The sequence below is a fragment of the Kryptolebias marmoratus genome, linkage group LG22 (assembly GCF_001649575.2).
Source record: "Kryptolebias marmoratus isolate JLee-2015 linkage group LG22, ASM164957v2, whole genome shotgun sequence".
Lineage (NCBI taxonomy): Eukaryota > Metazoa > Chordata > Actinopteri > Cyprinodontiformes > Rivulidae > Kryptolebias > Kryptolebias marmoratus.
This window is the reverse complement of record NC_051451.1, coordinates 15,167,749-15,194,007: the sequence shown is the minus strand read 5'-3', so window position 1 is coordinate 15,194,007 and position 26,259 is coordinate 15,167,749. Positions and strand designations below refer to the sequence as shown.

Below are 26,259 nucleotides of genomic sequence, written 5' to 3'. Positions count from 1 at the left end.
TTCAGGTCGAGAATCTTTAGAGGCAAAGAAAAACTCCCTTTGGTGTGGGCTTTGTAGGTGTTCAGACACAAAAAAAGTATTTCTCAAAGATCCCATCCCCAACACACACACCAAAAAAGAAAAGAAGAATACATCAATTTGAATTTAAAGAAACGATTAAAAAAATCAACTGATTATGTAATTTTCCTGCATCCAAAAAAGTTGAAAACGTTAAAGATCATTCAGGAACCTCATCAATGTGTTCAATATTTGAGGACTTCAAGTAGTTAATAATTAAATATTTTTATGTATTAAAGTTATCTTTTGTGTTTTATGTACACTTTCTAAAATGTGCTGCTGTTTTTACTGAGTTAGTATCATCACATTGTGATTTCTAAGTTTAGCCATAGGTCCTGTGTTTTTTGTTTCTGTAAGTGTAAAAAAGATCATGTTCTTCCCTACTTAAAAAAAAAAATCTTATTTTATACAGAAATTTTCTCACTTTCTCACTCTCTGATTTCTCTCTGTGTGCACTTCCCTGTTGAGACGTTCCTGGCAGGGATGAGGGCTTNGGTGCACCATGGGAATGTTTTTACAGTTTGACCCCTGATCTTCCTTCCAGTCGCTGCAGAGGCTCTGAAGGCCTTGCATCTGTCTCTGCTCTAATGCTCACTCTGTCAGGTTACTAAATACAAAAAAAAAACCGACCCACAAATAAAGCCTGCCCTGTAAAACAGATAAGGCTTATCAGGGATGCTGGGTATTCGGTCATATTTTCTGTTTCAACGTGTGGTATCAGACACAAGACCATCATCACTGTGAATAAATGCTGTTATCTTCACTTGTCAAGATGTTTTATTTTTCAGCAGGGAAACAGAGAAGAGCCTTGTGCTGTTTTAGCATTGAGGAAACCATATAGGGCCGTAGATCCAATATAGAATTCACAGTGAGTGACACTAAGATTAGCAACACACATGTACGTTATATCCAGCAGAGTTCACTGTCAGAAATATAACACACAAACACAAATAACTGCAAAGGATCTCTGCGAGATGCATGCAACCAGAGAGCCACAGCGTTGGCTTCCTCGGGCAGAGGACAATGTTCTGTGCACCTCTGTATTCCTCCGTATGACACCCAACCTGCCCTTGTCATTCACTGGCCTGGTAACCCAACTCTGCTGTGCAGCTGCACGGCTTGTTGGGACTAGTGGGACTGTGGCTAAGTCCAAGGCTAGGAGAGGGCGTGGGGGAAATTCACACCCACGTCATCACTTCGCGTTAGACGCTAATGCCGAGTTAATGTGGGACGTGTAAGAGTATGGAGAGCTAATCCCACGTCTGTGAAAAAAAAGAGAGCTTCCATGTCACACTGGTGTGTTGATGGAGCTTCTGAGTTGCAAAAGTCCCTTTGTTATGAATCTAAACAGCCAGGCAATCTGAGCGGTTTCCATCAGTCATCCAACATCATGACACCGAGATCCGTGGCCAATTAGGAAAGTTAGGTTGTGGAAATCTGGGAATCTGGGAATTGGCTTTTGGCAAAAAAAAACCCAAAAAACACTGGCCTGCTGATAAATCTCTGCAGCTGTCTTGGACACCAGTGATGTTGGTCTGTTAGTGAGAAGAAAAATGCACACACACACACACACACGTTGTGTATGCTGATTTTGTGCCATACAGCAAGTCTGTTGTCTGTTGGATCATCTATGAAAACAATATATTAGGGGGATTTTTTTGAAAATAAATGAATCTTCATTGTTACAGCGTTAAAACGACCAACTTACAACAGTAAATAATAAAAGACCCCCACCTGCAGTTTAGCAAAACAACCAGAAATTGCAGGTCATGACATTTAATTTTTAAAGAATAATGTCATTAAAGTTGACTTAGCTGGGATTTGTTTAAATCTGCATCAACAGATCATTATATTGTAGAGTTGGCTTTGCAAGCTTTGTTTTACTGTTTAGTAACTGAAAGGCAGAGTGTTTTCTACAACATGTTTTATCATTCTTTTACAGAGTCATAAAAATCAAAAAGGTATCTGTTTATAAAATCTTATTTACCTCATTTAAAAATGCTCTTATTGTTTACTTAAATGTTCGTAGATGTGTTTTAGTTCTCCACTTATTCATTATGCATCTACATATATTTTCATTCTTTTTTATGATCGTAAAGGACTAAGAAGAAGTTGGCATATAAACATGCAAAATACTTTTTGTTTTGCATTTTACTCCACTTATTTGCATGACTGAAAGCTGTGGGAGGTTTTATCTTTGGAACAGCTGCCCTGCTTTACCTTTTCCCTGTTTGATACATCAGCATGTCAAAAAGCAGACTAAACAGAGGTTCTATGCCCATGTCTGTTACGGGATTTCACTCGGATAAAATGCGAAAACGAAGACGTTTGTGTGTGCTCTCTGGTCCAGGATCAGCCTCTTTCAGCGTAAACACACATGCCGCACTTTTATTGCACGCTTTGCCAAGCAGAGGCCATTTCCTAGAAGGAACTATTTGCCGTCTCCAAGGGCTGGAGACGGATTTTGTGGTAACGGCTAGAATGGTTGTTGTCTTGAAAATCTTCCACTTCGTGTCAGTGAGAAATCAAAGACAATTATTAAAACCTGTGAACTCAGAGGGCAGACCCAGAAACCCGTAATTGAAAACTTCTAACCCTGAATGCCACTGCTTGACTAAAAGTAGTTCATCTTACACACACTTCCCTGCCTAGGTTCATTGTACTGTTTGGGTTCATTTGGCTTAGTGGTGTTTTAAGGAAGTGTTGCCTGTTAAGATTGTAGCTTTCAAATAGCTGTGGATTTGATTATATACCAAGATTGTTCTGGTTTTCATTCAAGCTACCACATTTCGTACTGTTTTTTTGGTCCACATTCAGCACGTTCTCTTAGCTGCTTCACTCAAACACCTAATAAAGAAAACCAGCACAAATGACAGCACAAACACCTCATGGGGCACATTTAGACCTGGAAACGTTCTGCTGTGAGTATACTGCTTTTTATAGTGTAACGAATGCTCAAGCATATATGGATGGCTGGAATAAAGAGCTTCTAGAATATGAAACCTTTTTTTAAGAAAAGCTCCCTGAGCCACAGGGGTGTGGAGCAGGTGCAAATCAGAGGCTGACGGCTGTGTTTAGAAACTTTGTGGGGAAGTCATATTTAGTGAGGTCTCATACCATTTGATAACTAATATTAGAAGGAGTGGTAGTCTGTGAGTTCATTTATACCAAAAATTAAATCCATTTTTATAACAACTGTAAGGGTAGTGTAGGCAAAAGGGTCAGAAGGTGAACAGAAAAATCAGCATCAGCCACCCGTTTCAGTTTCTTGTGATGCCTTTTATTTGTTCAGTTGACAGACTTTTTTCCCCCTTAGCTTCCAAACACAGTTTTTATAGCCAATTGGCAACACACCTGTGCTTGAGTGGACTAAGCCACAATGAAACAAGTCAAACAACAAGCATCTAAACAGAAAAACAAGAATAAAATTATTAATCTAATTTACAAACTCATCTACATAATGAAATGGTCTGCAAAATAAACCATGTAACACAAGATAACTCAGAAAGTTACTTTAAAGAAAAACAAAGCAATACTCAAAAGAAAACCCTCTAGTTGGTAGAACCCAGCCAGGTAATCAATGACATCATCCAGCCATTTAAGCAGGAAATACTGGGCCGTCCCCTCCAATACTCCTGCCCTGCTGCAGATCTACAAGGGACAAACAATGGTGAGTAAAAGGGAAAAACAAACACCATAAATATACCTTGAAACAAAAGAAACAAATTCAGCCAATGGTCCAGAAGTAGTAGCTTTAACCTAAACATGTACATAGATGGAAACTGCAACATAATGCTAACACAAACAAACCTGGGATAGTAAGTGAAGCAAAATTGCAAAGTAATGTTTAAATCTAAGCATTATAACCAACTAGAGAAAGTAAGTGAATCAGAAATAAGAATAAGGGACAAGTGGTAAACACAAACTGAACCACTTTGTCACAACAACTACACAGAGCAGAAATTGTTACTGATAACCTTTTGAAGTTGCAGCTGTATTAGCAGACTTTTGTAAGCAAATAAATGATGGACTGAGTAACTTGTTATACAGTTGAAATGGTCTGATTGTTGCCACAAGCTGGTGCAGTTATGTACAAATGCATATGGGGTTATCCATTAAAAGATATCCAGCATGTTGCAGTGAAACATGTGTTTATTGGCATTTTATGTGTCATATCCTTCATATAGAAAGTTTCTGGTAGTTGATTTAAACACGTGTCCTAAAATTTTAAAAGAAAAAATGGAGGTTTTCTTTTTCTGGCTTTTTAAGTGTAAGAGTTGCCTTCTTTATCTTCAAGTACTCATGTTTTTCAAACAGTACACAGCTATATAGTTGTATTTTGTGAATTTACAAGCCTTATGTAAAACAAAAAGTTTTTCTCCTATTGTAAATTGTCTAAAAATTCTCTGTTTCTCTTTAAGAATCCTCACTGGCAAATCTCTTCTCAAACTAATCAGTAGATTGTACAAAAGTGGTGTTTTGCAGGAGAACTACCTATTCTTTATTTGAGGTGAGCCAATTGAGCTAATCGGTAGACACTACACTATAAACTATGCTGCATAGATTATAGCAGTAAAAAAAAAAGGCTGGATTGCGAACGGTGCATCTGAGGAAGCTCAGAGGTGCAAATTCTTCTCTCTGAGATATTTAAGGGCTCGGCGTGTTTTTCTGGGTTGCTTGTGTAAGGGGTTTGGACTTTGACTTTTCCTATTTGTTTTCTTTTTGAATTGGCTGCACCACAGCATTCACCTGAGAAGTGTGTAGTTTACACTGCAGCCTAATAGGTGTCAAGATTGTATCAGTTTAACTGTTTATTCAAAAGAAGAAGACTGAGTGATTTTGCAGCGGCAATTTGGTGCATTTGTTGAGTCCTTCTGTCTCACATGTACGCAGTATTTCCTCGAAACAAATGTCTACATATATACAGTATGCTGTATATATGGGCTGCACATACTTGTCCTCTGGGGGACCTGGCAAAGATGACAAAAATTACATCATATGTGTTAAAGGAAAGCATACAAACCCAGAACCCTGAAGTAGATTATTTGTGTGATTGTAAGGGTTTGTAACTCTGTATATCCAACACATTGGATAGAATAAAAACACACCTCAAAACCATGTCTGTTTCTAATTTATTATGCCTTTGTTTATGTTGGTGTATGTGTATGTAGGCTGTATGATATTACGAAAACTTACAAACACAGTGTTGTTCTTGTTGAATATACGAGTTGCAATAAACACTTGTTCTGTGATTATGATGTTCACAACCTCCTCCATGTGCCAGCTGTGGGCATTGAGGGGAGTCAAAGTCTATCTGATTGTCAAATTTAAATTTTTTGCATGCAGTTTTTGTTTGCAGTTTATTAGAATCCATTGCATTATTAACATTATGTACACTAATATTGCAGTATTGATAGATTTTCTATACCCAGTGAAATTGTCATGTGTGTCATTGTCATGCTGTTCCAAAACCCAAGCTTTACAAGTCAAACTTTTGTCCTGTCGCTCTCATATTACATCAGCTTATCTGTGAATAGGAGTGTCCCTGACGTTAAACTGTTTTTCGTTTTGGTGATAACCTTCTACCTCTGGTTGAATTCATGCTTGAACATATTCAGTCAGCACTACAGCAACATATCATGGCCTTAACTTCAGCACAACAAACCTTTTCATCTCAAAAGGCAGCAAACATATTTTTAAATGCTTGCCTGTTGCAATTTGTTTACTCTTACGTCCTCTCTTTTTCTCTCTCAGAATACTTAGAAAGTATTGGCATTTTTTTGAGTCTCCTTTTCTTCCTGTAAGTCACCCCGACACCTTTCCTTTTCCTTTTGGCTCTCACAGTATCCTACTGCAACTTTTGATAACCAGTCTGATATAAGCATCAAATGTTTTCACAGAAGAAACATACTGATCCAGTTCGACCTGGACTGGAGCCACGTCTTTGTGTCAAACGTATTTTGACCAATTGGCCAAGTCCAGGGACAGGGAACATTTCACATCTGGGATTTTGTTTTGCACCAAATATGTTTGATGTAAAAGATTCTAGATAATTGGACCATTATGTCTGCTAAGAAGCACCCTCAAAAAAGCTATTATATTTAGTTATTTTTTAGACTATATTGTTGAAATGGTCTTTTATTATCATGTTTTTGAAACTAAGGCAGACACATATGATCTATTACTGTTTCACTGATTTGAGAAATTTGCCCGTAACATTGGTTAAACCCTGGCATTACAACATGCCTGACTGCTCATAGCAAGCATTTGCATCTTTGGCATTACGACTACTAGTGTGTGATTGTGGTTGTTTGCGGTAAAGGATGTGTGATTTTGCTGATTATATTTAGAGGCAGTTGCACAAGATAAGAATGCTTATCTCAGCAGTTGTAGATGTAAAGTGGTGAGGCAATGAAAGCAGTGTGGTGTGGTGTGCTGTGTGCCAGAGTGCAAAGCATCAAAGAGAATCAGTGCATAAAAGCTCCATGAGCAGCGTTTCAGAAATTTCAGCTGAACTAAAAGCGACCAAACCACAAGATTAATAGATATGAAGTTACTAAAACGCTGCCCCGAAAAGCTCAGGAAATATTTCCTTGTCCTGTCTAAGACAAGAATCAGATGTGATTGATGCTTTGATCTTTTCTGATGTTCTACAGAGAGAAAAACTAGTTCTCAGATTCAAACCACATCCAGGTTTCTTCTCCCCTGTAACATTCATCGCATTGCCAAGGCTTGCACGTTAACTGAAACCACATGAAAGCAATTAGGAGTCTTATCAGGAATACTACACCTAATGAGCAAACAAAACAGAAACCCCCCAAAAAGGCTCAAAGCTAACGTTGTGACTGAACCCCATCCCCTGTATCTCTTAATCTACCTTTTTTTAAACTGTGGCCAGGCCAAATACAAATTTTGAGATGAGGACACAAGACCAGACACAGATACGCACACAGATACGCGCTCGCAAATGCAACACACACAGGTTCAGCGCCAGTTTGGCGTTCTTGTGCTGCTCTCTGAGTGATGTCCTGGGGGATGTGGAGAGTCAGAGTGAGGCCTGAGCTCCTCCGCTGTTCCTTTGTTTACACTGATGGTTTCCAGATGCTAGCTGGTGACTGGAGCTCTGCAGAACGCCGGGGAGCGGCCCAGCAGCTTGGAGTCTTCGCCAGCGAGCCAGGATTAAGGCGGCTCGAGCTTGAAAAACACGGCTTTGCTGTGTAATGACTCTCCAATTGTTTCCAAAGACTGCAAGAGTTTTTGAAACAATAATTTGAATTGAATACATGTTTTTGTCTTCAGTTATGGAGCAACAGATGCGGTGTGCAATGACGTCTTTAAGTCATTAAGTGTAATTATTAGTCACAAAAAGTAAACTTGGAATAATTTCATCTGACTCGAATTAACATATTTGTTTTCCTGAGTAATTTGATTGCATGTTTCTTTTAAAACCGTCACTAGCCAAGCTTTGATTCTGATGCTGATTGACAAAAGAAGTTTTGCATCTCCTAATTTCCCTCAATTTTATTTTCCATGTCAGCCTGATTGTGTGTCAGCTTTTTTGAAGCCCCATTCTGGGGAGAGGTTTTTTTTTTTTTTTTTTTTTCAAAAACAGAGGTGCATTGTGCTTGAGTGAGAGCAAATTTATCACTCAAACAGCACACCTGTTCCTCCCATCACTCTCAGCCTCGGCCACTTTTTCCTTAAAGGCATTACAAAGAGACAGCTGCACCAGCAAAGGAGCAGAGCAGAGAGAGGGAGGTGAGAAAGATTGCAGAGAAAGAGGGAGAGATGCACAGAAAACAGGGGCTGTATTTAGAGCTCGCAGTGCATGGAGGGATTGATAAACAGCCCCCCCATAATGCACCTGGCTTAGGTTCTGGCATGAAGTCGCGGTTGTTTACCCCAACAGCGGAAACGGCCAATAAAAAAAAAAAAAGCCTGTCCTGTGAGCAGTGGGACACAGCTGAGGTGGTGACAGTGTCATTCTTCTGAGAGACTTGAAGTAGCGGCCATCTGCATGCCCTCTCTTGGCCCTCAGTTCTGAGATCTTCTTTCTGCCATTGCTGTTGTGTCAGGCAGCGGTTTAATCGTTAGATTTTATGAAGAATTAAACAAAATAAAAGGACAAATGAGGACTGAACATTGTTTTTTTTTTTTTAGTTTTCAGTCTGCCACTCTGACATTTTCTGGTTTCACATATGAGTTGGCCTGATGTGGTCAGCCAAAGGCAAACTATGCTCGACATTAGGAACAATTTCACAAGAATTATTTTCAAACGACTCAACAAAATGCTTTTGCTCTTTATTCTGTGGTTTGAAAAACAATCTGAGGTATTTTGTTTTAAACGGCTGATTCGGTCTCAGTCATCATGTAGCTTCATCATAAAAGTAATATTAATCATAGAATATTTTTATAAGTTTTTTTTTTTTACAAAATTACAATTGCATGGGAGGAAACTGTGAAATTGGTTGGGAGGATGTTCACTACAGCAACAAATGGCTTTAAAATATCTGACATCAGTACCATATATACAAATATCAGATCTGAGAACAAAAGAATTTTAATAGATTTGAATAAAAAAAAGAAGTAGAAAAAAATGAGCTCATTCTGTCTCATAAACTTTGAACGGTTACACATAATTATAAACTCTGCTTCTCAGTAGCATGAGCTTCAGCTTTGTGTGTCACATTATTAAATGTTTACGTATATAACAAATAGAGCACAGTTAATATTAACTGTTCTTTTATCAGTTTGATGAATAAAGATTAACCACTTCTTTTTGTAATATTTATGGATTTAAAAGAAATAAATGTCATGAATTATGTGATTCTACATTATTATTACATAACGCCTTCATCTATTATTAGAAACCTGGGATCTAGGCCAGGGAGCGTTGCATTCTGGGTAGTACTTGGCAAACAACCAACCACCTTTAGAGAACAATCAGAAATTTTAAAAAGAACACAAGTATATAAAACATATATATATATAAAAAAATAAAATAAAAACACCAAGCCTGCCCTTTTTTTTCACATGGAGAGCTGCATTTTTCACTTCAAGCTCAGGTCCTCTGCTGGAGACTGAAGGTTCTGTGCACTATCATAAAAGTTCCTAAGACTGAGATCTTCTGGACAGAGATGTCCTAGGTTGACCTTGGATCTATTAGAGCCACTCTTCCTGTTAGCCCCAAGTGGTTCAATGACCACTGGCACCACTGAGGTCTTGACTTTCCACAGCCTCTCTATTTCTTCTTTCAGGAGGCTGGGAGGTTTGTGCGCCAGTATCATCATGTGACTGATCTAGAAGATCAGGGGTTCAAACCCTGGTGCAGGTATATAATGAGCCAGAAATTGAAATAATATATATGTACTGTATATATATAGTCCAGCAAGCAGGTTCATGAGTATTTCTTCAAATTAACATTTTTAGGCTCCGTATGGCTGCAAGAAATATATGGAGTTCACACTGAAAAGGTAGTTGTCTCCTCAAATATGTTGTGAAAGTATGAAATATCGTCCACAACCTTGAAAGTACCGGCCTCTAAAAGGATTCCTCTTGAGTTTGGCTTGGACAAAACATCTAATAATAAACCAAGGCTACCCCATCCTGTTTCTGGAGACAGAGCATTAAAGGTTTGGTTTCTGGGGAGGTGTCTGGGAGTCTGCAGTCTAGTGTCTGTCCATCGGGCATTTCTCTTTGCCTGGTATGAGATCAACGTGAATGCAACATCACCTTTAGGCCTCAGACAGTGGTATGGACTGCATTTTTCCAGCGGCCAGTCACAGAAGTGCCTTTAAAACTTACGGTGGAGTAAAACTTTAGGATGGTTTTGTGGCAAAACATTAATTTTAGGGTCAAATGTCTGAACTGCATGCCTTTTTAATCAGCTTCGCAGTATTACCTGGGTGTTGTCTAGACTGGGATAACTCACTTATACACATTTTTAAAATTCAGTGGTGTACCTTATGATTGTGCACGTTTCACATTCCTAATGGTTCTCTAGTTGAACACATTGGACACATAGACAATTCCTTCAGTGAATTATTTCTCTCTCTCTCTCTCTCTCTCTCTCTCTCTCTCTCTCTCTCTCTCTCTCTCTCTCCCCATTCCTTCACATAATAAGTTCAGTCCACTATAGTTGTGGCCAGAACTACAGCGGTTTGTTAACACTGTTTCATCCCCCATCTCTTTCTTTCTGTGTCTCTGAAATGTAAGGCCTAATTGAAAGCAGAGCTACGATTTTACGACGGCTCTCAGTATTCTGCCCCTACGGAGGCCATCTGCTTTGGATTTAGATTTCCTCCTCCTTCTCGCTCTTTTTCTTCGGTTTTCCTTCCCGCATTTGAGAAGTTGGTTCGGGCTTGCTGAGTTAATCTTTCCCTTTTCTCATTGTGCATTTGCGCGTAGTCTTAATTTCTTTTCCCCAGAATTCTAGAGGAGCAGAAAGCTGGTTGATTTCCAGCTCTTTGCGGTCCTAATCTTGTTTCATTCTTGTCTCCCTTTTTGTTTTACTGTCTCCAGCACAGCTCTGTTTATCCTATTTAGTGCAGTTTGTGAGCTCATTAATCCTGTGATACGAGCCAAAGAATGACCCGTGTACTTGCAGAAGGGTGAAAAAGAGGGGGAGTGATGCCGGAAACTTCACCGAGACGTTCCAGTTGGGTCTCAAGAGCGCATGAAAACCTGTTGGATGTGGATTTTGCTCAGTGTGCCTTTGGGTGTTTGGGTTTTGAAGGGGACAAGAGGAGAAAGAGAGCTGTATTTGCTTGTGCCTCTGTGTGGCCATGTTTACACGGCCTCTGTGAATGTGTACTACATCTGTGTACATGCTTCAATTAACAGTTCACTGACCCAAAGTGTGAATGCATTTGGGTGATGTGATGCTTGCCCTCAGTCATCTGGACCAGAAGAGGATGTGGTAAGCTGTCCTTTACACACTCACTGACCCTTATCTTGCTTTAACTCACAGGGCTCCAGCCTTGGGACTTAAACAAACACTAAGCACTCTTAAAAAAAAAAAGTGACAAACTCCACTAGCCGCCTTCTGCCGCACAAATCAACAGCTGTTTCGCAACGCTCTTCCACTTGACAGACAAGCAAGAACGCTCTAAATTGCTTGAATATGTCCATTTAGCTTCTACCTTAAGCTTGAATGGTTTTATTTGTAGAGAGCAAAGAAAAACAAAAACATTTTCCCATGTAGACTCATCTCCAGGATGCTCTGCGGCATAATGACGCAGTTCTATCAAATTAGTCATTGTACATTGGAGTACGGTTTGTAAATGTTGCTTTAAGATGTTTTTTTGCCGGGAAATCAAGCATAACTAAAACATTTACTCAGCTAAGAGTTTTGATTTGCACTGCATCAATATAAACACAATGACGGAGCCTTCGTGTGTACCAGAAGCTTGCTCCATTAGCTCCTGCCTGTTGTCCTGTTTTCCCCAGCTGTGGTGGCACAGCAGTCCAAATGTTACTGTGGCATTGTTTCCCACATGTTTGCGAGTCCATTGGAATGTGCAATACCAGCTGCGTCTGTAAAGTTCGTGACTTCAGAGCCCAAACTTGCTGGTCGTCTGAGACCTCCAAGAGAGGCAGTGTGTTGCAATGGCCTCATAACAGCTGACCACAGTTTAAGTGCAACACTTAGATTTATGATTCCAAATGTCCAAATAAAACCTGCAGTGTTTTGCAAGAAAATTCACAACTTTTCCACTGCTTTGTCTCCACTTTTCTGTTGTTTATCTTTATATCTGTGGGTTGGTCAACAAAAGCCTCGTGGAACTGTGTGAAATTTGGGAAAAGGAAGAACAAAAGCTTAGGTTTACAACTTGGTTTTAGTCACGAACTGCCCTGCAAGTGCTCCTAAAGTTCACTTGTGTATTTGGAGCATCTTCATGAACAGTATTATTGATGTATTGAATTAGATTTTTATTCAATTCAGTTGTTAGTGGTATAACCACCACTAAAAATATTTCCCTTACTGTTGTCTGGTTGCATTTTATTTTAATAGCACCTTCTCACATATGTGTGCTGCCTGATCCTGATTTCTTTTTTAAAACAGTGTCATGTTTGAATGCAGATAAACAGAAAAGAAAAGTCTGTGGGAGCTCATTTAGACCCACTGAACAGTGTTTTTGATCCGAGCTAAGGTAATCGGGTTCATGCTCCTGCTGCCTGTGTTGTAGCAACAAGAATCAAGCTGTTTGTGTCGTGGTAAATTACAGGCTTCTGACCGTCAATGGCTCTGTTTGTTTGTGGCTCTTTGCTTGTTTGTGTTACTCCTGGTCAACTGTTTTGGTCATTACTGAAATGAGATGGTTGTGTGTGTCTGTAGACAGACACCCGCCAGAGCCGGACACTCCCGCAGCCTCTATTTCTTCTTTCCAGACAGACAATAATAAAAGTGTAATATGTTTTGGTCAATAACTAACCTTTTTTTTTCTCTCTTTGTGATCAGATATATTCAATGCTTAGTTGGTTAGGCTGCACAGTTGATCTGAAAGCGCTCAGCTGAAGACAGAGTGTGATGTTCAGCCAAAAGGCCAAGGCCGGACACTGGAAACAGCATGAAGCAAGAGAGGAACGGTCATGAGATGGAGGAGTGCTGTTTCTGTCCTGCTGAGTCCTGGCTGCAGTGTCAGGGAGAGGGGTTTTTTTTGTTTTTTTTTTTACATTCAGACAAACAGCTGTATCGGGAAACTATCAGGCTATAACAAAATGAATATCATATGGAAAGGTTAAATCATTTGGTAAGCTTTAACTGTCAAACGTCTGCCACGTTACCTTGCAGAGTGTGTTTTATTTTGGTTTTCCTAAGTGAAAATGGCAGCCTGTTTATAGTTGGATTGTGTAGGAACTAGATTATTTGTAGGAGAGTTTCCAAACAAGGCGTTGCCATGGCATTGGCATTGTCTTCAGGATTACTAAATGATTACGTCAAGACGGCATTGTCAGTGTATATAGTATGGTGTGTTGCAGTTCAGCAGCAGTCAGAGTTTCCAGCCTGCGTGTTGTCGCAATTGAAGATGCAAAGCTGACAGTGGGGGTTGAGGTCATTCCATCGAGGGGCTGGATTGAAACGCAGCCGTAGTTACTTAGCCGTGGCTCGCTGGTGCTGATGCAAAGCGCTGACGTCTGTTTGGAAAGCGCTGTAGATTTAGGTTTCTATTACTCATACCCAGGCTGGGGCAGGGATACGGACTCTACCCCTCTCTCTCTCTCTCTCTCTCTCTCTCTCTCTCTCTCTCTCTCACTCTCATCTCCCCATATCTTACTCCATCCAAAACCTGCGTCCAATGTTGACGTTTTTATGAAAACAGTCCTGCAGATGGAGTCAGGAGTGGTCACTTTAAAGCCAGAGTAATTATTTGACTTTATGGAAAGTTGCGTGCATGCTGTGCATTACTTCTCTCTGTCACAGCTGATTTTCATCTGCGCAAAAAAAACATTTCCAAAAGTTTCTTCTTATTCCATTTACAGTATCTGATAGCTATCACTTGGTAAGTACAGGTTCTGGGAAGTTTTTTCTTTTTAAACTTGATGATGACATGCTCTGATAAGTTTGGATTCATTTTGGCAGCTTTTGGGTACATTGTTATTTATCTCTTTAATGAAACAGATGTGTGTTTGTTTGTGGCAAATCTTTGGAGGAGGAGTGTCTCCTTTCCATACGTTATAGTGGCCCCCAAAAAAATAGCCAACATGAAGTCATAGGGGCGGCAACTCCTAACAATATCGCCCTGAGGCTTGTGCTTTCTCGCAGCTGACCGACTGTTTGTAATCATCTCCCTCACGAGAATCAGAGGAGTAATTTAACACAGCTGTAATGGAAGTAAACGTCATTTACACAACCTCATATTGAGCCAAAACTGTGTGTAGGAGTGTTCTGTGTGATGAAGTTGGCTATATCAGCATGACAGGGATGGAAACACCCAGTTGTCTCTCTGTTTTGTGTTACTGTCCAGCTTAGTGCAAGAGTGCACCTTAAAAATGTCCGTCTGCACTGATAAAAAAAAAAAAAAACCTTCATCATTCTTGTTTAAAGTACTAGTTATCTGATCAAGCAAACGAAATATTGTTCCCATATGTGCATAATTTTATTCACCCTTTATTTATTTGTTTTGTAGGCCAGACCTAAAGGTGAAGGACTGACACCCTACCAGGGGAAAAAACGATGCTTTGGAGAGTACAAGTGTCCCAAGTGTAAGAGGAAGTGGATGAGTGGAAACTCCTGGGCCAACATGGGGCAAGAATGTATCAAATGCCACATCAACGTGTATCCACACAAACAGGTACGTCAGCTGAAGACTGACAATGTAAGACGTTCTGAGAATTAGCCGTTTAACCAGAAACCATTTCTCCCACTGGCCAAACTTTGGTTCATCTCAGTGAACGTTTACTGAATTCAGACTTCAGATTTGTTTTACATCTTGTTTCAACTAAACTCCAGATGGCCTCATTACAATGAAATAAGTATCATTCTACGTACAATTATATGGCAATAAACCAGTATTTAAAGGTACAAATAGCATTTCCTGACCCATAAAAGTTGGGGATTATTTCCTGAACGCCATCAAAACGTTAAAACAAAAAAGTCCTTTTTTAATGGTTCACAGATACATGTGATTAATTGAAGCGTATACAGCTGCAGAACGTCTCCTCTTGTTTCATAGGAGAATGTGAAATCATATTAACCACGGTGTGCTTTTCTAAACAGCACTCATAAAATGAAAAGTAACATGATAAATAACTGTTCAGCCCTATGCTGAAACTGTTTCTCAGAGCTCGTCGAGTACACACACGGAGAAAGAATCCTTTGTTTTCCAACCAGAGATATATTTATCCCCTAACACTTCATTTTTTAATGTGTATGCTTGTCTACATTCTTTCAATTCCACTTCCTGAAACAAAATTAGGTCTACTGCTTAAGGCCCTTCTTGTTCCCTGAATACCAGATCTGACCCACTTTAACACTTGCATGAACTGAATCAGGAGAAGGACACAGCCCAACAAATCCATCCTGAATGCAGTTGAACGCAATTTTCCAATTGATTCATTTAATAAGCTGTAAAGTGTCATGACTGTGAAATTATTGCCACGAATAACAATGACTCTCTGCATTCAGATTGCTCGTACTCAAGTATCTTGACTCGTAAAATTTCCATCGGATTCACTTGTGAGTGACTCCTGCTCTTTTTGCCCTTGTTCATTTTGTCAGAACTGCTGACAGGCAACCAAATTTCCTTCCATCGCCCAGCGAACATACTTCCCCTTCCTACGAGTGTTCAAAAGGAACCACTAACCTCTTTGCCCACTAATGTCATTATAATCTATGGTATAAAATATACTACATAGGAAATCCCTATTATATTGTTGTTTCATACAGAGATCTGTTTTATTCATCGCAAGCCCACAAAATCAAATTGTGTTCTTTTTTTGGTGCATTTTTTCTCAACAACAGCAATAATAAAAGAAAAACATACATTTCCAGTCCTCCAGTTGGAAGACAACCTTCCTTTTACTTGGTAATAGCTGCTCCCCTATTAGCTACTTGAATGGGTGTCCTGTTTTGTAAGGGACTATTTTAACCATGTTTAATTTGACCCCTTCTCACTTTGAATTTAGGGCCAAGGGGTAAAGATGGGAGTAGTGGTCACACCAGGAAATGGGATTAGGCCTGACAGTATGATGTTCGGTCCACCACCTTATGTTTCCCCTTCACAAAGACTACTAATATGAAAAAGGTTTGGTTTTAGGGAGGATGGCTTTAAAAGACTATGTAAGTAGCACGAAGAGAGACAAGGCCAGAATAAATAGCTATTTTTTTGGTTTTATTTGTAAATCATACAAGTCAAGTGTTTTAGAGTCCAGTAATAAAAGATAAATATTGAAAATCAAATAAAAAAAATAGATAAACACACCTTTATCTCTGTGTGGGAATGCTCTGTTTTCAGTTCTCGAGTTCAGACTCCGACCTTACTCGCAGATAAGTCTCCCTTCAGCTACTTGAGCTCAACCCAGTTCGTTCCACCCATTGAGAGGATGCCATAAAATATCGATCAGATTTTCCAGTTTTCCTTAAGGACCTGATGTCTTTGACACTGCAGTGGTAAAGTCTCAGCATTTGCTGGCAGACTCATTAGTGGACGCCTGAAATATCTCACTGTAATGGTCCATGGTAACCTGATTTCCCTCATTTGGACTACTTGGAATAAATACGGTTTCTTTTTATTTTTTTTACTTTTTTAACAAAAAAGTTGAGGCGTAAAAATTTCCAGATGGACTATTAAAAATGACCTCCGACTGTGCTGGCTCAGAAATGTTCCCTTTGTACCTGATAATGATTCCAAGAAACCCAATGCTAATATTTCCACACAGGTCATCATAATCAAATGTTAACAGATCTGTTTGTGTAGTAGCGTTGGTAAAGTGGACAGCAACTTCCCACAACTGATGGTCCTGCAACTAACTGTGTTTAACGCATGTCTGGTCTGTGAGATATGTTTAAGTAGTATCGAAGGCCAGATTAGTTGTGCGTATAGAAGAGCAAAATCGGCTGCTTGCAAAACTCAGAGGTTTATGGTGTGCTGCTTGTTTTAACGTCCCTCTGTTCATATCTGCAGAGACCGTTAGAGAAGCCAGACGGCCTGGATGTGTCCGACCAGAGTAAGGAGCACCCACAACACCTGTGTGAGAAATGTAAAGTCCTGGGCTACTACTGCCGCCGTGTGCAATAATCATCTCCATCCAGAGAGAGAGAAGAACTTCAGAGTCCCAAGTCATGTCGCCTGGCATCGTCGGTGCCCAGCTCACATCCGGGCTTTCCTCAGCCCTGTCATTGGTAACAAAACACGTCACTCGCTCCTCGTTAAACTGCAGCACATTTTGAGTACAGTACTCTTGGTTTTTTTTTTTTTTTTTTTTTTTGTTTCGTTTTGACGCCTTCCTTCTCCACCACAGCAGTGGATCCTTACATCTTTCTGTCAATGTTTCTGTCTCTGAACAGGAATTAGAGAAATATGTATATTCAGGTTCAATCACTTTATGTGCTTTGCATCAAAGGCAACATGTAGCTCAGTTTGCATATATTAGAAAAATGTATTACGCCAACTGTATGTTTAACAACGGCAAATTCTTGTACTGATGAATCGGCACCAAGTATGTAGTTTTAGTGTCACTGACAATACATTTCGTGTCAAATACCTCACTTTGGGGGTTTGTTGGCTTTGTGTTTACAGAGATCTGCTTTCCATTTTCCTGCCAAGTAAAGTGTGGGATGTGAGCAACTTTTAGTCAGGGCAACTAACAATGATATGATGTAAACGGAGGCCTCTGATGTCGAGTCATATTAGGGTCAGCAGCACATTTTATTAACTGTGAATTAACTGAGGGATAAAGTGCCATACATCCCTAGCTTACATTTGGCATATTTATTTTCTCTTTGTCTAGTGTGCAATTTAAAATTTTAACTGGGACATTAATATTTGTTTGTTTTTGTTTGTTTCCATGTTTGTATATCACATTATTGTGTTACTGCTTCCATGTGTATTTAGAAACTACTGTAGGATCAGATGCGTAGGTTAGTTCCTCAGTTAAAGTTGGAAGACACGTTGACAGCAACAGCTTCATTCGACTCATCTTTAGTATTTTTTGTTGCTTTACAAATATGCAGATTTTCCTAACTTGTATTACTGTAACTTCAGCTAAAAAAAAGAAGGGTCATCTAAGAATAATCTGTTACCCAGCTACAGCTACGTGGGCTTTTTGTGTTAAATATTCTATTTGTAATATTAATATCCATGTGCAGCAGGTGTTGATCTGTGTTTTCAGTGCAAAGTGTCAATCTAAAGATCAGCACAGCTCTGGCTGGGAAGTAAAAGTTTAGAAACCTTCTATAAATGGCAACATGTAGCTAAACTGTTTCATAAGCATCCTAAGTATTGACCAAAATCACAAATCACGCCAGACCTTCGTCTATCACATTTATGTCACTCCGACAGTTAAATTGGAAAAGTTGGGCTCGTGTTTATCCTTTGCGGGCTCCGTAGTTTGCATTGCTAAACATGATGTTAAAGGTTGAACTATTAACGTTTAACAAGTTTAAAAAGTGGTAGAAAGACATTTGATTTTAGTGCCAAACGAGTCAAGTTGTTTTCCACAGACTGGCACCTATAAGTCATTGTCCAGCAGCTCACTGCAACATCAGAAGTGTTCAGTGGAAGGTTTAGCTTAAAAGAAGCTGCGGAGATTTACTTTTCAGGTCTGTTAGGTGAAAGAAACTCATTTTCCATAGAAAGTCTGGTTTGTGAAGGTCTTGTAGATAAACTGAAAGTGATGGTTAATGGCCTAGAGTCATTTTTTTATAGTGCCTACTACTCATAAACTTTAAAATAAGAAATAAGGAAGAGATGACCCATTGTGTTTATGTATACTATTGTAAATTTCTTAAGCACTACAGCTGAAACTATTATAATTTTGAATTCATGAAATTTGCCTTTAAAGATCCTCCTTCTATGAATTGTGAACTCTCATACGTACTGTATTTAAAGCATTTAACAAGCAGGTTGACTATATTTTATACTGTAACATACTTTATGTGCCTTAAAAAATGTCAAGTATCGAGACTGAAAAGGGGTCATTGTGAAGTTTTTGATATGCTGAACAGCTCAGAGGTGGAGCAGAGTACGTGCACGTGGTGACCGAGACGCGCAGAGAGTTTAATGTACGTTCAAGATGTGACAAAGGACAAGAAAAGGATTTAGCTCCTCCATTAGTGGTTGAACTGGTATGGTAGGTCTTTGCTTTGATGCAGTTTGCTGAGCTGAAGGCTGAACCAGCATTTCCAGCTGGCAGTAACAATCCTACTGCGGTCTGTTGTCATGGAACATAAACAAAGATGTGATTTCTTAGTAGATTGTCACAACAGAATGAAGTTGACGTTGAGATATTGGACCTTTTTTGTTAGTTTTCTGTCGTAGATTTGTTTCTTTTTCTGAGAAACTGCAGGTTTTGTCCGAAAACATACACGGTTACTTGACGCGTTTGGAGCCGTGTGGTACATTACAGCGTGTTGAAATGTAAGCCAACTGTTCTAAGGGCACTCCGCTGATTTATTTCTACGGTTCCACAAAGTTGGGAGGCTCGACACTAAAGATGCATGAATCAAAAGCCTTATAAACTGTGAGTCTCTATTAGCAAGCTCAGGCTCCAAAACACAAAAAAACTAAAAAAATCCATTTTTCATATAGTGCCTTACTGACATCTTCCATAAACCGCCCTGCCTGGTAAAAGTTGACGTCACCTGCTGGCATTAACTTGTGTTTTGGGTGATTCAATGACATACAGACACCAGTTAATAACTGCCAATAAAACATTGTACAACCGCACTTCCCTGCCTTAAATCCAAGTGGTGATATCCACTTTGATCACCTGTAAATGTTAGGTGTGAACAGTGAATTTAAAGATATAGAATCTATAATGTAAAAGTTTATATATATAAAAATCATTTAGTCTGAACTGAGCTAATTTATGTGACACAATTATGGCATCCTCAAGCTGTTTTTTTTCCCTTTCTTTTTTTGTTTGGCTTGGCAAAGCACCTCTTGAACTCTAAAGTCGTCAAGGCAGGCGTAGTTTGGAGAATCGGGGAGAAATTCCCACGAGTACAGCTATATCATAGCACCTAACCGATTGGGGCCCATTCAAGAGTGAATTTCTGCGGTCTAAAACAACTCAAGGCTTTCCGAGCAGCTTGAAATAACTCTACTTTTGTAGAAAACAGCTGTCTTTTGGATAAGACGGTTGTTGCTAATTTCCCAGCAGAACAACACTGTGTTGCTATGCTAACTGCGTGTGCCGCGGCTGCTAAAACATCTTAACTTTGATCATCCGAGTCGTCTTCAGCCAACAACTCTTCCTCTGTACAACCTGGAAGGAATCAGCTTCTCCTCCTAGAAAAGGCAGTCGGGTCTGTCTTTCACTTCATGCTCTGTTTTACTGCCTGCAGTCGCCGTTTTGGAGTCGGATCGTTTTAACTGAGAGCCACGACAGAGTGGCAGTGGGACGCGTTCAGCGGCCCTCCGTGTGTGTCGTTACGCACAGGCAGCATAGACGCCGTCGGGTCGAGAAAATGGCGACAACGTGAACAACTCTCCCGTGCAACAGGGATGGCATGTAAAAAATAAACTGACACGGGGTTTGCTCGAACGGCGAAGGATTTGTGTTTGTGCCGTTTTAGATGTCAGAAATTCACTGCCGATTAGGTTCTGCTTTGGGCGTTTGCTAGTTTGAGTTGCTGTCTGCTGCAGGTAAGACATTTACCGCTCATAAGTGCAACACAGAGCTTTACATGAAAAGAAATCGTCGAATAACGTTTTTCAAATTGCTGTCCGTTAAGCTTTTTCGCAGCGCTCCTGTGTGTGTTTTACACCTGCCAGTGTTGGGAACAATCCATTGGTCTTACTGTCGTCACCTTCCTGTCAGTCATGTGGCTGTCATGACAGGACTAGATACCAGCGATGCCTTACGAATGAGCCTCAGAGGTCACAGTGAGGCTTGCAAAGCATTTGTGAAATCAAAGAGTTTGATTCCATCCAGAGAAACGGAACAGGGAGGCCGTTTTAAACAGCAACTCAAACATCACAGGGAAAAGGTGATAAAAAACACGTAAAACAAGGTAGACCATAGACGTCTTGAATCTCACGGTTGCCTTTTTAGTACCTTTGCAGTTCAACATTGCTTTTTTTTTCTATAAATGAGATGTGTATTTTGGAGCACATAATAGATGTTAAAAAATTATACAGCAGTCTGCGAAAATCGAGCTATTTCCCTGTCAGAGATCCTTTTCTGTATATATTAGATGGCCATGACTTAGCAATATTAAAGCTGTTTTTTTTTGTTTTTGTCTATGAAGAAGGGCCTATTGCTGAGAAATAATCAAAGCTGGGAGTCGTTTTGTCTTCGATTTACAATTATCTGAAGGGTTATCCTGCAGAAATATTTATGGAAAGACTTTTTACAACACTTTTTTGTATAGAATATGCAACAAAGTTACACTAAGGAAGGAAATATTGATGTCTACATAGAGTATTATTAAAAAAAAAAAAGCTGGTACATAATGAATACCCTCTCTCATTTATTGTATTTTTCATGTTTTGTTTTGATGTTATCAGTGTTAAATAACCCACGATTTGTTTTTTTTTGTTTTCTTTTCTTTTCCAGTTGCTACATGACTAATTATTTTTTGCTGCCATTTACATCCATACGGTTGCGTGTACTCGTCTTGTAAACAAATGAGAAAATATATTGTGTTAACGTGCAGAGATCTTTTGTTTTTTTAACGGATCCTCACCACTGCACATTAAACTGTGAGATGTAGTTTGCTCAAAGCAGCATCGACAAGAAAACTATTATAAAATGTCCTACGAGTAGATTAGGAAGTGTATAGTTTTTGTCAGGAAAAGGGCGCGACAAAGAACCGTTTTAGAGTTTGCATGTGCATGTGTTTGAATTTGAATGATATATATATATATATTTTTTTTTTTTTTTCGTGCAATGTATACTTATTTAAATCCTTACGTTCGCTACAGTACATATTGTGTTTAACATCATCTGCAACTCCTGAGTATTAGTCCCTCATTTCATTCACCACGAGTGCAGCCATGAATAACACACATCTACGCCACTGTAACGTGTTAACACTTGTGCGGTCTCTTCCTGTACCGTGTGTATCTCTCGAGATGGTTTTTTTTGTCCTGCCTTTTCTGCAATAATGTACAAGTTTGAATTGGACAGAACTCAGACGTGAGGCTGAGGGTTTCGCGGGGGCGAAACAAAAAGACGGGGTCCGGAGAGTTCACCGCGGGTCTGTTTTTTTCATGTCCTCGAAACGGCATTCCAAAATGTGCCTTATTATGTCTTAGATGGGGGAAAAAAAAAAAAAAAGAAAAAAAATGTTTTAGTGTTTTAGTGCTGTTGAGAGTTTGGTGAATAAAAAGTTCAATTGAATTATTACGATGTAGAATGTGTTGCTTCATTTGTTTTGATTCGTTTGGGACGTGTTCTCTCTCTCTCTGGTCTGATTTCAGCCAAAAACTGCTCGCTGTTTTTTGAGCTCTCTCGCCTGTGGAGAAAACTTTTTTTTTTTAGGAGTAGGAGTATATCTTTAGTGAAAACTAAGCGTATGGATTACGATAAAAACTCCTTTAATGGGTTATCCATGAAGGTTGTGTAACACAGAAGGGAGGGAGAGCCTTCTTCTCTTCACATTCCCTGAAAGTGCTGAAAGATAAACACATAAAGCTGCCAGACCTCAATTCCAACACGTCTGAGTCCAACTGTGGACAGAAACACCAAAACACAGAGAAGGACACCAACTGACATCAGCGTCGGGCGATAAACGGAGACGCTCGGAGAAAAAGCCGGGCTCGTCGCAGCTGTAATGATGTCACCGTTCTCGTGTGCGCTCAACGCCGGCGCCGATCCTGAGCCATGTTTCCGTGCTACGGCGTTGGACACGGACTACGAATAACGAAGGCCGAAACAAAAGGGTGGGGACCCGATTTATATAGAGTTTGTTACAACATCTCCAGCTCAAACAGAGTGCGAGCCGAACAAGAAAAAAGAAAGAAAAAAAAAAGTCGTTATAGCAACGATGTAATCTGAGAATTCAAACAAACGATGGAAGGTCAGGACGCATATGCTTTCATTTAGGGGCAAGAGCTGCCTTCTCACATGGCTTCATTATTTACTTTCATAAAGTATTAGGTTGATAAGCAGCACCACCCACTCCTTGGCTCTCGCTCGTGCCCCCGGCCTTCTGCTCGCTCTCCCTTCAAGATGTTCCGCGCTTCCAGGAAAAGCACCAGAAAAGGAAAAAGGGCCTACGTGCAAAAACTGAAGGCGTTTTCAGGTTCCTGCGAGGCCTTCCAGCGCTTTCAATCATCTGCGCCGACGGAGCCTATAGGGCCACATGTGCATCATCTGCTGGCTGTGTGTTCAAATGGAGTCAGGCGGATGTGACATCCTGCCCCGTGACGGACAGGAAGTCCTTTGCGCTGGAGCATGGGTCTAAAAAAAGCTGCCGGAGCTTTTCCAGGAAGCTTTTAAAACCCCGGCAGGGCTGGTGGCACCGGAGAGCAAAACGTCCTGTCTTCAAACCAGGCGGGGGGATCGTAAAAAAGGCTCGAACCGCTCAATTATTTGGCAGTCAACGGAGCAAACAAAACAAACAAACAAACAAAAAATACTACAACAATGGCACGCTGCGTAGAATTCAACTTTAAAAAGAAAAATCACTTGGATCCATTGTTTTCTTTAAAATACTATAAATATTACACCAAAAGAAGACAAGTGTGAACGACCACAATAAACTTTGAAAAGGTGAGCACAAGTAGAAACATCAGTACAGACAGATGTGGAGGATATAAAGTGCAGCAACTATGTGAGCAAACAGAGGAGTGTGAAAGGACTGGTTTTTCTTTCTTCCACACAGTGCATAGGTTGGCGCTGAAAGGTGCAAATTTATCATTCTTAGTTGGGCGAAGAACCCCTCATGCATAGATACGGCAAGGAAGACAGAGGACAGTCCTCAAACCGTTGCATACAGAGTCGTGTGACAGAAGTCTGTGAGTGGTTTCGCGAGTTATTTCATCTCCCCGCAATCAGCGACGACTAGTTTCTTGATCACACCGCCGTCGTGTAAGCCGAAAGACTGCATCTTCATGACAGCGTCCATCCCGTCCTTCACCTGCCCGAACACCACGTGTTTACCGTCGAGCCTGCCGGATCAAAAAGCACAACAGATTAAAAGCCGGGCGCGCCCTGAAGTAACGCGTAACGCCAGCTGCCTTTCACGCTGGCGTTTCAGACTAAAACTGTCTTCATTAGAAATAACGTTATGCGCAAACTCATACGACATCACGAGATGTCATGCTCAGAGTACGTGTTGAGAATGACTCAGCTACTACCGCACCAAACATTAGCTCAATATATATAAAACTGACTGAGTTATAGCTATTTTTGTGTTGGCTATAGTTGATTAGCTGCGGTGGCCATCTCAAATTGGATTGACTAAGTTAATCACATGTAGAGGTATATATAAAGATTACTTTGTGAAAGTTTCATTAAAATCCCCCAAGTGGTTCTTGAGATATTTTGCTAACAGACAAAAGGTGTCTACACCAATATTTAATGCTGAATGTTTAACCTATGATTTTGCGCAATCTGTAGTGCAAAAGGTATGTGTTGGGGATGACTCACGGCTACCACCACACCAAATTTTAGCTCAATATCTGTTAATTTGACTGAATTAAAGCAATTTTGGTGGTTTTTGAATATGGTCAGTTGTGGCAGTCGTCTTGAATCAAGTTGACTCCAAAAGTTAATCAGTTACAGATGGAAATCCAATGATTACTTACTAAGAGTTTCATTAAAATCTGTTCAGTGGTTCATGAGATATTTCGCTAACAGACACATGAACACACAGACGCAGGCATAAAACATAATAGCCTGCCTTCGCCTATCGGCAGAGGGCGACAATGATCCTGGCGTGCGGTAGGTAGGTGGTTGATGAGACTGTGATGGGGGCAGGTGAGTCCTTACCATTCCGTTTTAGTCGTACAGATGAAGAACTGCGAGCCGTTTGTGTTTGGCCCTGAGTTTGCCATCGACAGCGTTCCTGCGGAGATAAAAAAAAAATGCCAATCAGCAGAACACACAAGAAAAACTCCCAATGTTGTTTTTCACCTAAACCCTAAACTCTGACTTAGTGACTTTTCAGGCCTGGCTGCAGAGCAACAAGTTGAGAAACGTGTTGTTATAAAACCCTGTTTCTCTTCTTTGATACAAAACAAAATGAGGCACAGAAACGAAAAAACAAACATGTGAAAACGTTTATGAGAGAAAAAAACTAAATTGTTTTGATTTGTGCATGTTGACTCTCTAAAAGTAGGTCATTCCCATCATGACGGTTTGAAAATCTGCAAAAAAATAAATAAATAAATAAAAAAGTTATTTTGTGGCTGTGTGAGATCGGACACTCTCATCTAGTGGACAGATGGTGCACTGCAGTCAGTTACACCAAATACATTTAATTATGTTATTAGTTCAAACTGCACGATAAGCAGATAACAGAGCCCGAGGTTTACCTGGACCGGAGTGTTTTAATTTGAAGTTTTCATCCTTGAATGTCTTCCCATAAATAGATTTGCCTCCTGTGCCGTCGTGGTTGGTGAAATCTCCTCCCTGTGTGACAGAAAACGCGACACCACATTAGTTTAACCTCCCGGTGTGCTTCTGCATCGCCCTGTGTGAGAGTAAATCCTTACCTGACACATGAAGTCCGGGACAACCCTGTGAAACACGCAGCCTCTGTATCCGAAGCCATATTCCCCCGTGCACAGAGCTCTGAAGTTTTCTGTTCATTTACACTTTGGGTTAGTTTTTATAAACGGACAAAGATAAAACAAAACGTTATAACTTTGGTGATTATTCACCTGCAGTCTTCGGCACTGTATCTGCATTCAGCTGAAAGGTAGAACACAAACAGGTGAAGTGACATTGTTACGTTCAGTGACGCATGGTGGTGAGTTCAAGGTCTCTGCGAGTGAGCGGCTAAGTCCGCTACTTTAGCGGCTACCTCGATGGTTACTCTTCCAAGAGGCTCACCGTCGGCCTCGATGTCCAGAAACACCGTGGGGTTCTTGTCGGGGCCGGAGGAGATCAGTCTGGCAGCAGCAATACCCAACGAGCTGTATATCAAGCGATTTTTTAGTTGTATCATCGCTGCTCTGCTAACGGGGAGAAGACAACCGACCGGCCATGAACGCTGCTGTTTGCGTCTGACGTCATAGAGGCACGTAAACTGCAGGCTTATTTCCGGTGTTCGTGGTTCGACCTCAATGCCAGAGGTTTTAGTCATTTTAGCTGAATTCAGACCAATTAAATTGAGTTATTGAAAACTGAGCAGCTTAATTTGCACAAAAAGCTCAACTAAGTCAAGGTTAAAGGTTAAAAAAGATCCTAAACCTAATTTATTCAAGGTTCATAATGAAAAGCTTAAACCCATCTTTCAAAAACACAAATAACTTCATTTAAAAAAAGGGTGATGAAGTATTTATAACCAAAAACATTTCCCCAGCAACTTCTACCTTTCAGAGTCAGTCCAATTTTTGGAGTCAGTCCAATTCTAGATGGCCACCA

At 40.2% G+C, this 26,259-nt stretch overlaps 2 protein-coding genes across 4 annotated transcripts in view; one reads left to right on the top strand and one right to left on the bottom strand.

The window, feature by feature from the left end:
- Positions 1 to 16,818, top strand: part of zcchc24 (zinc finger, CCHC domain containing 24) — a 30,707-nt gene extending 13,889 nt beyond the window's left edge. For both annotated transcript variants that reach the window (XM_017432300.3, XM_017432308.3), the window contains exons 3-4: positions 14,187 to 14,351; positions 16,683 to 16,818. In XM_017432300.3, the coding sequence (XP_017287789.1) occupies positions 14,187 to 14,351; positions 16,683 to 16,796 (279 nt within the window). In that variant the 3' untranslated portion in view covers positions 16,797 to 16,818. The remainder of the gene's footprint in view (positions 1 to 14,186; positions 14,352 to 16,682) is intronic.
- A 4,105-nt stretch (positions 16,819 to 20,923) lies between these two features.
- Positions 20,924 to 25,921, bottom strand: ppifa (peptidylprolyl isomerase Fa). Of its 2 annotated transcripts, none has more exons than XM_017428390.3 (6): positions 25,697 to 25,921; positions 25,554 to 25,584; positions 25,386 to 25,474; positions 25,206 to 25,302; positions 24,661 to 24,736; positions 20,924 to 23,837 (listed from the first exon to the last, which is right to left on the bottom strand). In XM_017428390.3, the coding sequence occupies exons 1-6, from the start codon at positions 25,838 to 25,840 to the stop codon at positions 23,702 to 23,704; spliced, it is 573 nt and encodes a 190-aa protein (XP_017283879.1). In that variant the 5' UTR covers positions 25,841 to 25,921; the 3' UTR covers positions 20,924 to 23,701. The 2 variants fall into 2 exon arrangements, with proteins under 2 accessions (XP_017283879.1, XP_024864312.1); XM_025008544.2 differs by having other exon boundaries at positions 25,726 to 25,861.
- Between the last annotated feature and the right edge of the window lie 338 nt (positions 25,922 to 26,259).